Raw genomic sequence first — 12305 nt, forward strand, 5'->3', positions numbered from 1 at the left:
TAGGAAAGATCATGACCGTACATGTCGACCAAAAAATGACATGAAAATGTTATGTAGCTGGTCTAAAGATAACACCTCTAGTTAGCCGAGTTGAAGTCGATAATGTACCTATAAGAATTGATCAACCTTTTTCATCGACGAGTAAGCAACAAGTAAATTTGGTTGAGTTGGATCCGATAATAAATGATGAAACTAGTCTAAAATTGGTAGAAGAAATTGGGAAGTGAAGAAAGGGAATGTACAAGCATCAAAAGATAACTCGATTTTTATGAGGAGAACTTCATTGATCAATACATTGAGAGAAAATGCATACATGTTAGAGTGGTCAACATTCAACATACTAGGTATTGATCAACTTTCATTCCCATGATTTGTCTATTTGTAAAGAAGTTCGATCAATATCTCAACAGAAAAGAAAAAATGGGTGAAGAATGTAGAATACAATAAAAATCAAGGTTGCTAAATTATTAGAGACCAAATTCATTCAACAAGTTCAATACACCACTTGGTTGGCCAATATAGTATTGGTGAAGAAAAGTAATGGGAAGTGGAGGATGTGTGTTTTATAGTTTTGCTGAATCACGATAAAAATTTAGTAGATTTTCCCCAAAAATTTGTAATATAGGGAACAACCTAGGTCATTCTTCTTGAAAACACAAGCCAATTGGATCCAAAATTATCATACAATTAGAAAAGGGATTTTTATGAATAGCAAAGAGAATTTAGAATATTATAAACACAAACAAAAAAATTCAAACGAAAAATTCAATCAAAAATTACATCAACTCAAGATTTCAATCATTATGGTAAAGTTTTCACGGTTCAAATTATAATCCAAATTTAATCAACCTAAATCAATATGAACATAATCTAAATGTAGATCTAAATGTAGATCTATTGAATTTCATAAAAACATGTGAACGAATGATTTAGGCAATTTAGGTTATTTTAGGTCTATATTTAAATATAGATTTTGGTCCAAAATTAATCTTCAAATCTGATCTAGATCCATTAAAACATAATTCATAATTATGAAGAATGGAAAATAGATCTAGAATGGAGAAGAAAATAATGAGAATTCGTATATGATAAAAATAGATCGAGAACTTGAATTTTACAGTAATTCATGAAATCTCGAATCAAATGAATGGATTAGCTACACATCTGTATCAAGATGCTGCAGTTCCTTTGTAGAAAATGTAAAGAGAAAATTCTGAGAGAGAAAGAGAAGAGAAAATTCTAAGAGAGAAATAGAAGAGAAAATTTAGAGAAACTTGTAGAGGAAACAACTATAAAATCTAAAAAAATGAGTGTAAAGTGTACACAACAAGTCTCACAACACCTATCAATAGAAAAATATAGTGGGCCTAATCTGAGTAATTAAAGGCCCAGCCCACTAAATCAATTAATTACATCACTAAACAAATCCTAACATTACAATCTAAAAACAAACAGAAAATACTACACAGGGCCGCAACCTTGCAACACATTTTTGGGTCTCTTAAAAACTGAACTGGCCTTTGCTCCCAACAGATAAGTTGTAGAACTCTTTTTGTCTTTCCATGGACACCAAGAATGTCCAAGTCCGATATCAAGAGCTCCAGATATGACCCTCACAAGAATAGAGTGTAAAAGTGGGTAAAAATTCAAAAATTGAGTAAATATTACAATAACCATCAAATAATACAACTATCATAAATCTAAGCCAAAACAATAATATAAGGCACATACAAAGGTCAAAAAGGCTAAATAAATGCATACAGAGTTGCTTTTCAAAATGTACTATCAAATACCCCACACTTGAATCTTTGCACTCTAGGGTAAAACTCAAAGAAACAAAAACTAAAACCCAAAATCAAACAATGAGCAAAACTTCTCAAAACTTTCCAATGAATTCACAAATGTATAAGAGGAAGAAAGAATACAACATTCAAAGTATCAAGGCAAAACAACAATCCATGAACACATATGCAACATTAAAAGCAAGCAAGGTGACAAGTCAAATTGAAGAATGATTCAAAATCGATAAAACCCTCACAAAATAAGCCATACAATTATACTAACCGATATATTGCTTTGTTGGTGGGAGTGTTTAGGAGATCACCTAATGTTGTTGGATATATGGGCTTACCTTACCTTTAACCAACTAGAAGAGGCCAAAACCTAATAAGAGTGACAAATAGTACGAAAGCTTCCTACATTAATAAAGAAATGAATATTGGACCAAATTTCATGAGCCAATTCAACTATCAACATATCAAGATTACCATTATGCCATTAGTAGATCTTGAGATGATTGTTGAAACCATGTTAAATACTTTGGCTTCTAACTCAAACCTATGGAGAGAATGATGTACAAGAAACCTATCCTTAGTGGGTTGATCGAATGATGCATTTGTCAAAAAGTTTTAAGACCCCAAACTTTGCTATATTTTCTTGAAAATATGGCAAGTCTACAATGGAACATGTTGACTATCTTATTGCCTAATATAGAAAGCTCATCATAATAAGTATCACATGTTATAATTGTTCCCATTATCATTGATACGGGTAACCATTGATAACTACTCCCAATGTCTTCTAAGTGAGTCTAACTCTTGAATAGAAGGTGCCACAACCTCTAACTCCATTATTATTATTTTTTTTTTGGTTTTTTAGGTGTCACATAGGTGTCCATAATAGTAAAAATTATTTATTCCAATAATTATTTTTTAAAATTATATATATATATATATATATTTTTTTTTATTTCTTATGACCACCTTTAATCTCCTTCTCCTTAATTTTTACCCGTCTAAATAATATAAAATTGTTCCATCCTCCTATATTTGTTTCTTCTATTTCCTTGTTTCTCAATTGTACCCATCCAAAAGAGTTCGTAATTCATGCAAAAATGGAAGTTCATAATTTTATCCAACATTTATTTCTTTTATTTCCTTTTCTTCTCAAATGTACCCACCCAAAAGAGTTAGTAATTCATGTAAAAAGAAAAAAGACGTGGAAGTTCATAATTTTATCCAACGTAATATTACCTTACTTTTTCATAAAAATATAAAAGCATTACCTTACTTTTATTTAATATACATTGTTTTAATATTTTTATATATAAAGATTTATTTATTTAAGTAATAATTGGTCAGACATTTTTCATTTCGTTTTAGAAATTGGAAGAAAATAATAAGATCCTAAAAATTTGTTTATTTTTGACCGGGGGGAACCCAACCTGAGTAGGAGTAGTGTTTTGAGTTGTGGTTTGGCAGCGCGGAAGGGTGAGGGAGTGAGAAATGGATTTGGACCAGTGGATCTCGAAGGTGAAGGATGGCCAGCACCTTCTTGAAGACGAGCTTCAACTTCTCTGCGAATACGTATACTTTCTTTCCGCTCTTCACTTTCTCCCTTTAGGGTTTCGCTTTTGGTTTCAATTTCAATTTCAATTACTGGTCACGCTGCTTGTGTTCCTTTTTCAACTCTCTCAAATGTTCGAAACAACCGCTTCAATCATCTGCTTGTTTTCATTGATTACCCGATTTTCCAATCGGACGAGGCAATTTGCATCTGAAAGAAACTTTAGGGCACTGTTTGTCCCCGATGGAAACCTTCTTGTGCGGTGTGCATTTTTTTTTGTTACTATTGTGTGTTTTATCTGCAGTAATATTGCCTTTTCTTTTTGGAACTCTGGTGCTAGGTCTTCGATTTGTTCACCTCGGGTTAACTTGTTTTGTGACTTGTTGCAGCTTTTTTAGTTTAAGTTTTAAATTGAACTGGGGATTAATGTTTCAGGTTAAAGAGATCCTTATTGAGGAGTCAAATGTGCAGCCTGTTAATAGTCCAGTGACTGTGTGTGGTGATATTCACGGTCAGTTTCATGATCTAATGAAACTTTTCCAGACTGGGGGTCATGTTCCAGAGACAAATTACATTTTTATGGTATGTATGCACTACTACACTTCTCTTTTGGAACTGGATGAAGTCATTATGCATTTTTACAGCATCTCCTGTCTTCCTAAATGTGTGGTAGGGAGACTTTGTTGATCGGGGTTACAATAGTCTTGAAGTATTCACCATCCTTTTACTTCTAAAAGCTAGGTAAGTTGTTTCCAGTTTCCATGTATGCTTGCATCTCACGTGACTTTGAGTTAAACTATGGCTTCTTCGTAGTTATATCTTGATGTTTAAGAATAATTTTTTGTTTCCTCATGGTTGTAATTTAGTGATCGTGTTTGGATCTCAAATGTTATAATTATAATTAGAATTAGAATTATTGTGATTTTATAAATATTTCTGTTTTTATTTATGCATCCTTTTATTTTTGTTTGACTTCATAGATACCCAGCTAATATTACCCTTCTTCGTGGGAACCATGAAAGTAGACAACTAACACAGGTATGTTTTCATTCTATCACGAACTTGTCTATTGTACCTGACAAGAATTATTCTAGTGAGCTAGTAGATACTTTTTTCAAAAGAGGATATTTTATCAAAGGATATTTTATCAGTTATTTTCCCATTCTTTTATAAACATGACTTTTGAGCTTAACAGATTAGAAGTCCATTGACTATATAATTGATTATGTAATGTAGGGACTTATGAGCTATCATTCTAGTTTTGCTTTTTAACATTTGTTGTAGTATGAACTGTCAAAATTTATGAATTTTTATTAATAGATCGTATAGATAAGGTGTGGATTGTGGAAGTGTTAATAAATTAGAAATGTCAAATTCTATCATGCCATTTTATGTTAATATTGTAATTTTATGTTTTTCTAGGTCTATGGATTTTATGATGAATGCCAGAGGAAGTATGGGAATGCCAATGCTTGGCGATATTGTACAGATGTTTTTGACTATCTTACCCTTTCTGCAATTATAGATGGAACTGTAAATCTCTTTAACACTCTCCATCAGTCCTTCTATTTCCCTCTGTGCATGTAGGTGGTGCTTAAGGTTTTATATTTTGAATTCTGTATGAAAAAATTCTTTTATTTGCTTTTGTTGACTCAGGTGCTTTGTGTTCATGGTGGTCTTTCTCCAGACATTCGAACAATTGATCAGGTTCTCTAGCTTCCTCCTCAATTGCTGGTCAAGTTCAATATTATCTAAATTTAAGACTATTTAAACTTGCTACAATGAAAAGAAAGAATTTTGTCTGAAAAGTTGATTTATTTAAAAATCAAGCAAAACAAGATATGTGCTATGTCAACTTGCAAATGTATTTTTTTTTGTCTTATATATTTTCAAATGAAGATATTTTCCTCATTTATGCTGTTTAATAACATAACATGAAGTGTTTATTTAAATTAGCTTGCTCGTTCTCCCTTCTGCCTCATGCTTCCCAGCCTATTAAAAGAATAAATTATCACTACTTGAACAAATTAATAATTCTGTGTGGAGTTGGATACACTTATACTTCCTTTTTGCTACTTTTTACTAGTCAATTAATAGTGTGATTTGCTTTTGTTTGACATTAGAAATCCTTGTGTTTCATTTTGACGTATTTGTTGGGTTTATTTTTCAACATTACTGAAATGTTAGTCTTGATGAATAATTGTCTAAATTCTTTAAGTTACTTTTTCAGCATTGCAATAAACAGGCACTTAATCAGTTGCTGGTTTCATTTACTGTTATTTGCAAGGTTGTCATACTCAAGGTTCTATGCAAACTTGTGGAGCCTTTAGACTAGTTAACACGCACAATGTAAAAATAATACTTAGAACTACTGTGACCTATTTTAGTATCCTAACATATTTTAATGTCATTTGCATAGTAAATATCAATCAATTAGAACACAACAATCAACAAATCAACCACAGTACCACACAGTACCAGGAATCAATCAACCACAGATCTGTGCTACCAACCAACCAATCATGAAGAATGCAATACCACTCAGGCCCAATTACCTAGTGTTTGGTTAGAGGGGAATGGAGGGGAGGGGAGAAAAATCCTCCTACACAAATTTAGCTCTCCTCCAATATTGGGAGGATTTGGAAGGGAGGGGAGGGATTTTAGAACATTTTTAATATAATATGAAAAATATTCTTATTTATATTATTAAATTTAAAATTATAAGGATACAAAAGTAAATTGGTTGTTAAAATTCCTCCGCTCCCCTTGTTAACCAAACAAAAAAAGAGCTACCTTGCCTCTCCTCCTCTCAATCAAACAAAATTTCAAATCCCTTCCCCTTCCCTCCCTTCCCTTCCTTTGAACCCAATGGATCCTTAACCAATCAATAAAAATCACAATACCACCCAATTAACTAAACAATAAAGGACAACCAACAAAATGGCCTTACCCATTCCATCTGAGTCCACTCACCACATTTCATGTCATGCACTTCAAGCAATGTGGTTAAGATTGCAATTTAGATCATGTAATTGCACTATCTTACGCTTGAGGAGCTCCTTTATGTGCTTACTTGTGTAGCGAATCGTAACAGAGCGGGATCATAATGGGATCGCGATCTTCCACGCTCAATTGTGGGATCAACAATTCCCCTTGAGTCAGAGCAAATAGAAAAGGAAGTAGTCCTTGACCCCAGCTCCGCTCTTAAGGCACTTTACATGGAGTCTCTGGCTGTTGCAATTGTCGTGCCACCATTTGCAGAGTAAATTGCTGTGTTTTCTGGGCTTCATGTCGGATCATCGTTAGCACTCACTAGAATGTGCGGTTGTTAGGCAACTTTTGTCACCTACATTTTGTTGTCGCCAACCTCCATCTGTGTTCTTTATCGTAGGATGCTTTTTCCCAACAACGGTGATTAGCAGTGAGGCATGATAGGTCTTATGGTGTGTTTGGATGAGGAAATTTACAAATTCAAGGAATTTTAAATTCTTGATATTTGAATTACTTTGATTTTAATTTCTATTATTCTTAAAATATTTTGTTTGGATAAGTGAATTCAAATTTCTTAAATTTTAAATTATTAGGTTGGATATGATAATTAATTCTATCATGATAAAATTGATTTTAAAAATATATTTATATGTTAAGATTTTTAAATTAAATTTTATAAAAATAAATATTAGCTAATTTTTAAATATTTAATAATTTTAAAAACTAATATTAGATAATATTTAATAATTTTAAAAATATTTTTGAATATTCAATAATTAAAAACATGAAGAAATAAAAGGTAAAATAAAATATATAAGTGAAATAAGAAAAAAAAATATGAGAAATTTCAAATTCTTACTTTTTTGGGAGAATTTGAAATTCTACTATTTCAAGGAATTTCACAAATGCTTGAATTTTAAGTTCTTTATAAATTCTCCATCCAAACAAGGTATTTCACCTCAGAATTTGAAATTCTTCAAACAAATGAATTACTCCATTTAAATTCCCCATCCTAACATACTATTATAGTGTGTTTGGATGAGAAATTTTACAAATTCAAGGAATTTTAAATTTTTGGTATTTGAATTATTTTGATTTCAATTTCTATCATTCTTAAAATATTTTGTTTGGATGAGTCAATTCAAATTTCTTAAATTTTAAATTGTTAGGTTGAATATGATAATTTTATTCCATCATAGTAAAATTGATTTTAAAAATATATTTATATGTTGAGATTTTTAAATTAAATTTTATAAAAATAAATATTAATCCATTTTTAAATATTTATTAATTTTAAAAATTAATATTAGATAATATTTAATAATTTAAAAAATTAATATTAGATAATGTTTAACAATTTTAAAAATATTTTTGAATATCTAATAATTAAAAAAATGAAGAGATAAGATAAAATATATAGGTGAAATAAGAAAAACAAATATGAGGAATTTCAAATTCTCCCATTTTTGGGAGAATTTGAAATTCTACTATTTTAAGGAATTTTACAAATGATTGAATTTCAAATTCTTTGTAAATTCCTCATCCAAACAAAGCATTTCACCTCAAAGAATTTAAAATTCTTCAAATAAATGAATTACCCCATATAAATTCCTCATCCAAACACACTATTAGGGTTTTAATGGAATTAGGCCTAAACATGTTTTCTCTTTTGTGGTTTGTATAGTTGGGCCTTAATTTGGGCCTAATTTAGCTTCTCTCTTTTTTGTTGTTTTTGTGTTTTTATGCAAACACAACATATATAATATAATAAACAAGAGAATAACAGTAATTTAAAATATTAAATATATAATAAATTATTTGAAGCATAACATATAATATAATAAACTTAATAATAATAATAAGCTAAAAAAAGCATAATATATGATATAGCAATTTAAAAAAAAAATAATAACTACAAATAATTATTATATATTCTATTTTAGGAGAATCTAAGTTACAATCCCTGAGTTACAAGATTTTATTCCGTTCCCAATCTTAAGTAAAATCTTGATTTTAACAACATTGACTTCAAGTGTTTTCCTTGGGTAGAAACTTTAATTTGTCACAGACTACAGGTTCACTCATTAATTGGACAACCATGGTTATTTGTATAACTGAAATAGGGTTTATATTTCTTTTTAAAAATTGATAGTTATATATACTGGTTAGAATATAGAAATTAATATCCATTTTATGACAGATAAGGGTCATAGAGAGGAACTGTGAAATTCCTCACGAGGGGCCTTTTTGTGATCTGATGTGGAGTGATCCTGAAGATATTGAAACATGGGCAGTCAGTCCACGTGGAGCTGGTTGGCTTTTTGGATCCCGAGTCACTTCTGAGGTACTGTAATTCATTTCAGTTATGAATTGCTTATTGAATTGAACATTATGTGTGAATTTTACAATTGCATTGTGTTCATGCAGTTCAATCACATTAACAATCTTGATCTTGTTTGTCGAGCGCACCAACTCGTTCAAGAAGGTCTAAAGTATATGTTCCAAGATAAAGGCCTTGTAACTGTATGTATCTGTTTTTCTTGATGTTTCTTCATTCTTTTAATTAACTGTTTTATTGAGGTGGTTTGATCAAGTGAGAAGATCAATAGTGTCTAGTGAGAAATGGTTCTTTTAAAAGGGTTAGAGGAAACCAACAAGTGGTGGCACAAGTGGTAAGCAAGCTTGAGATTAGTGTTTGAGAGGTCTGTACAACGTCTAGGGTGCTGACTTGCTGAATAGCACACATTTGGAGCGGGTAGTGTCAAATACCTTGAGCAAGGATTTGTCTCATGCTGAAGGGTATGGGGAAACTTTTTACAAAAGCAAATAGGGTTAGTGAAACTTTGGAAGACCTAAGAAATAGTAGGTAAAAACTATTGAAGACTTTAATCTAAATGGTTCTCTTGAAGTCTTGGGTTTCTGATAGAATAAATGCATTTAGGCAACCACACCTTGTGGGATAAAGTTTATTTAATGTTGTATTTAACTTTTGAAAAAATATAAACTACAGAACCATTTGAGAATTGAGGTCAATAGAGTAATTCTTTTTGAATTTTGCAGGTATGGTCTGCACCTAATTACTGTTACCGTTGTGGAAATGTAGCTTCTATTCTTAGTTTCAATGAAAATATGGTGAGTCACCTGAAGCTTGTTTTATTGTAAAATATGTTTTCAGGATTATCTTGGTTATGCATCACATTTGGTCTCATGATGTATGTGGTGCCTTTGCTTTTGTATATCTTGTATCTGGGAAGAACTATATAAACCGCTACTTCTTTTATTGATACATCAAATATTCATTCTTGTATGACCTTCATATTAAAGAACTCGAGAGTTGATATGGAGGGCGATACATGCCTTCTTATTCCAACAGTTATTGGAAGCGAGGGACTTATTTTTCTCAGAATTTTAATGGTGCTATTTAGACAAAGAATGATTTTTTTTTTTTTTTTATAAAAAATAAGAAGTTCTGCTCCTTTTTTAGAAGCAGCTCCTATATATTTCTTAAATAATTACTTCTTTAAAAGCATTTGTTTATAAACACTTTTTATTTATTTATTAGAATTACAATTATGACATTAGAGTTCGAACCTAAGACACTGTACTACCCTAGTGACCTTAGAAACATTTTTTTCTAAGTTTAAACAAATGAACCCAATGTTTAATAACTATTATGGATATTTATCAAATACTGGTAGAATGCACTCTGGATTCTTCTTAGCATTTTTTATCTTGTAATTGGATAGTGAGCCAGAGATTACTGAGGAAGAAAAGATGAGTCTCCTTTAAGCTGCTGCTTGCTAAGATGAGTCTGAAATATGTATGAATACATGAGGTGGCAGCTGAAAGGTGTATCTTTTGGGCAAGATTAATGCTTCTGATTATGGATTGTGTTCATTGAGCCTTTTTCTTTATAAAAATTACTTGCATAACCTTAGGGTTGTGCTTGTATCTTGATTTCTTTTTACATGGATTAATTAGGAAAGTAATATGTAGGTTTTAACTTAGGGTGTATTTGGTAGGAATAAATTTTTTTCATACCATGATTCCTGGGACCTGGGAATGATAAATCCTAGGAATCTTGAATTGTGAGAATCATGATTCCTAGGCATGACTTAAATCTGTTTGGTTCTTTATAAATATATCTTTTAAACAACCAAACATATTTATGTATGCAAAATACTAACACCTTATTTATTTATACTAAAGACTTTGGAAAGACAACTATTACACTGTTTCGTACTCACTTGACTATAACATTGTTATAAATTGGTTTGTATTTTTGCAGTATGGATCCATTTGAATATTTGCAGTGGAAGTATGGATCTATATGCTGACTTTTATCTTTTAATTTTCTCAACGAATGAAGATTCACATGATGAGAATGGATCCTCTCATGTTAGTGTTTGACACTACCTTGTTATGTGATAACTTTGTGTCTCCCAGTCCATAAATATTTACAAACATTGATATGCCCCCACCTATTTAATGCGCCCATAAGAGAGATATGTTTCACATGGCAAGGTTATGAGAAAATTTAATGTAATAGGATCCATTCCCTTTGTTTCATATGTTTTGCTTCTTCAAGAAGTAAACATTAATTGCCCCTGCATCTTTCTGTATTCTCTGGACTATTTTAGTGACTATGGTAGACAAAACTTTTCAAATGGTTTTAAATTGGTTTTCATTTTTCTGGATTAGTAAGCATGATTGCATAATTTCCTGCTCTTGTTTTTTGGGTTATAAACCCTTCCCGAGGGGTATCTATCATTATCAGGTTGCACCATGGCTTTTTGAGCTGGATGACATGTTTGGTCAAGCAGTCTAGCTTATAATTAAATACAGCTACTATATAAAATACAACAGGGTAGCAAAATATACTTTCTTAGGTGTAAATAACAAAAAAAAAAGTAGGTTTGAAGTCATTTATATTCGTGTTTTGGTATTTGTTGTACTTGGCCACTGCTGTTGCTTGTCATTAAGGTAATGATGACGCGGGATTTATCTTGGATAATATAATCTACATCACATCCTGCATCCCAACTATTCATTTGCTATTAAGGTTGTAATTATACAGAATTCCTGTTCGACATAATGAAAATTACTGTCTTGTAGCGTGCCTATTATTTGAGTGTTGCAATATTTGTTATGTTGCTTGGATTTTCATGGTTGCGATCATGCTTACAAGTTGGCAGCATTTTGTTTATAGACTCCCATTTTTTTCTTGAAACAGGAGAGAGAAGTTAAATTTTTCACTGAAACAGAGGAGAACAACCAGATGAGAGGCCCCAGGACAGGCGTTCCATATTTCTTATAACTTGTCAATGTTTTTCTTGAATTTATTGTAAAATTATATAGTAAATGGCTTACTATTATGATTGGACGTTGATAGTCTTGTATCGTGGAGATTCAAATGCATTGCTTTTCCAAAAATGGATCTTATTTTTGCCATAAGATATTCCAAATCTTATCTGTGTGCTGGATTTTTGAGTTGGGAATACCACTATTTATCACCATATATGATCTCTGTATTCTCGAAGGCAGGTTGGGTGACTAGCATTCGTCAAATTGGAGTTATGGTAGTTTCACCAATAAGATAAATATCAATGGGCCTCGGATCACTACTGCATAGGGTGTTGAATTGATCAGTTGTTTGATAGACATACATTTGCAACCTTACAATTGTTTCAGCTCATTAACACTTTAGGGTAAATCAATATTAAAATAATAGCTTGCCTTGCGAGATGAGATCGGCTGTTTGTTTATATCAGCTAGTTGAGGAAAGAGAGACTTTCGTGTCTCTGTATATTTATTTTCAGGGTGATTTTAAGAAAGAAAAATGATTGTTAGTGTTTAGTATGAATTTAGGGGGTAATAGTATCCAATAAAAAAAAGTAGAAATCAAAAGGTTGGTTAATGAGACCTATTTCCTTTATAATAGGTATAGAAAATTTTCAAAGTTAAACTCA

At 31.3% G+C, this 12305-nt stretch overlaps 1 protein-coding gene across 1 annotated transcript; it reads left to right on the forward strand.

Annotated features, from left to right (window-relative positions):
• The first annotated feature begins 3190 nt into the window (after positions 1-3190).
• Positions 3191-11790, forward strand: LOC109815495 (phytochrome-associated serine/threonine-protein phosphatase). Its single transcript, XM_020380235.3, has 10 exons — positions 3191-3365; positions 3781-3927; positions 4019-4086; positions 4326-4383; positions 4768-4878; positions 5002-5052; positions 8537-8680; positions 8764-8859; positions 9397-9468; positions 11570-11790. The coding sequence occupies exons 1-10, from the start codon at positions 3285-3287 to the stop codon at positions 11651-11653; spliced, it is 912 nt and encodes a 303-aa protein (XP_020235824.1). The 5' UTR covers positions 3191-3284; the 3' UTR covers positions 11654-11790.
• Positions 11791-12305: the final 515 nt, after the last annotated feature.

Source organism: Cajanus cajan, chromosome 11 (assembly GCF_000230855.2).
Source record: "Cajanus cajan strain Asha chromosome 11, NIPB_CcT2T_4, whole genome shotgun sequence".
Lineage (NCBI taxonomy): Eukaryota > Viridiplantae > Streptophyta > Magnoliopsida > Fabales > Fabaceae > Cajanus > Cajanus cajan.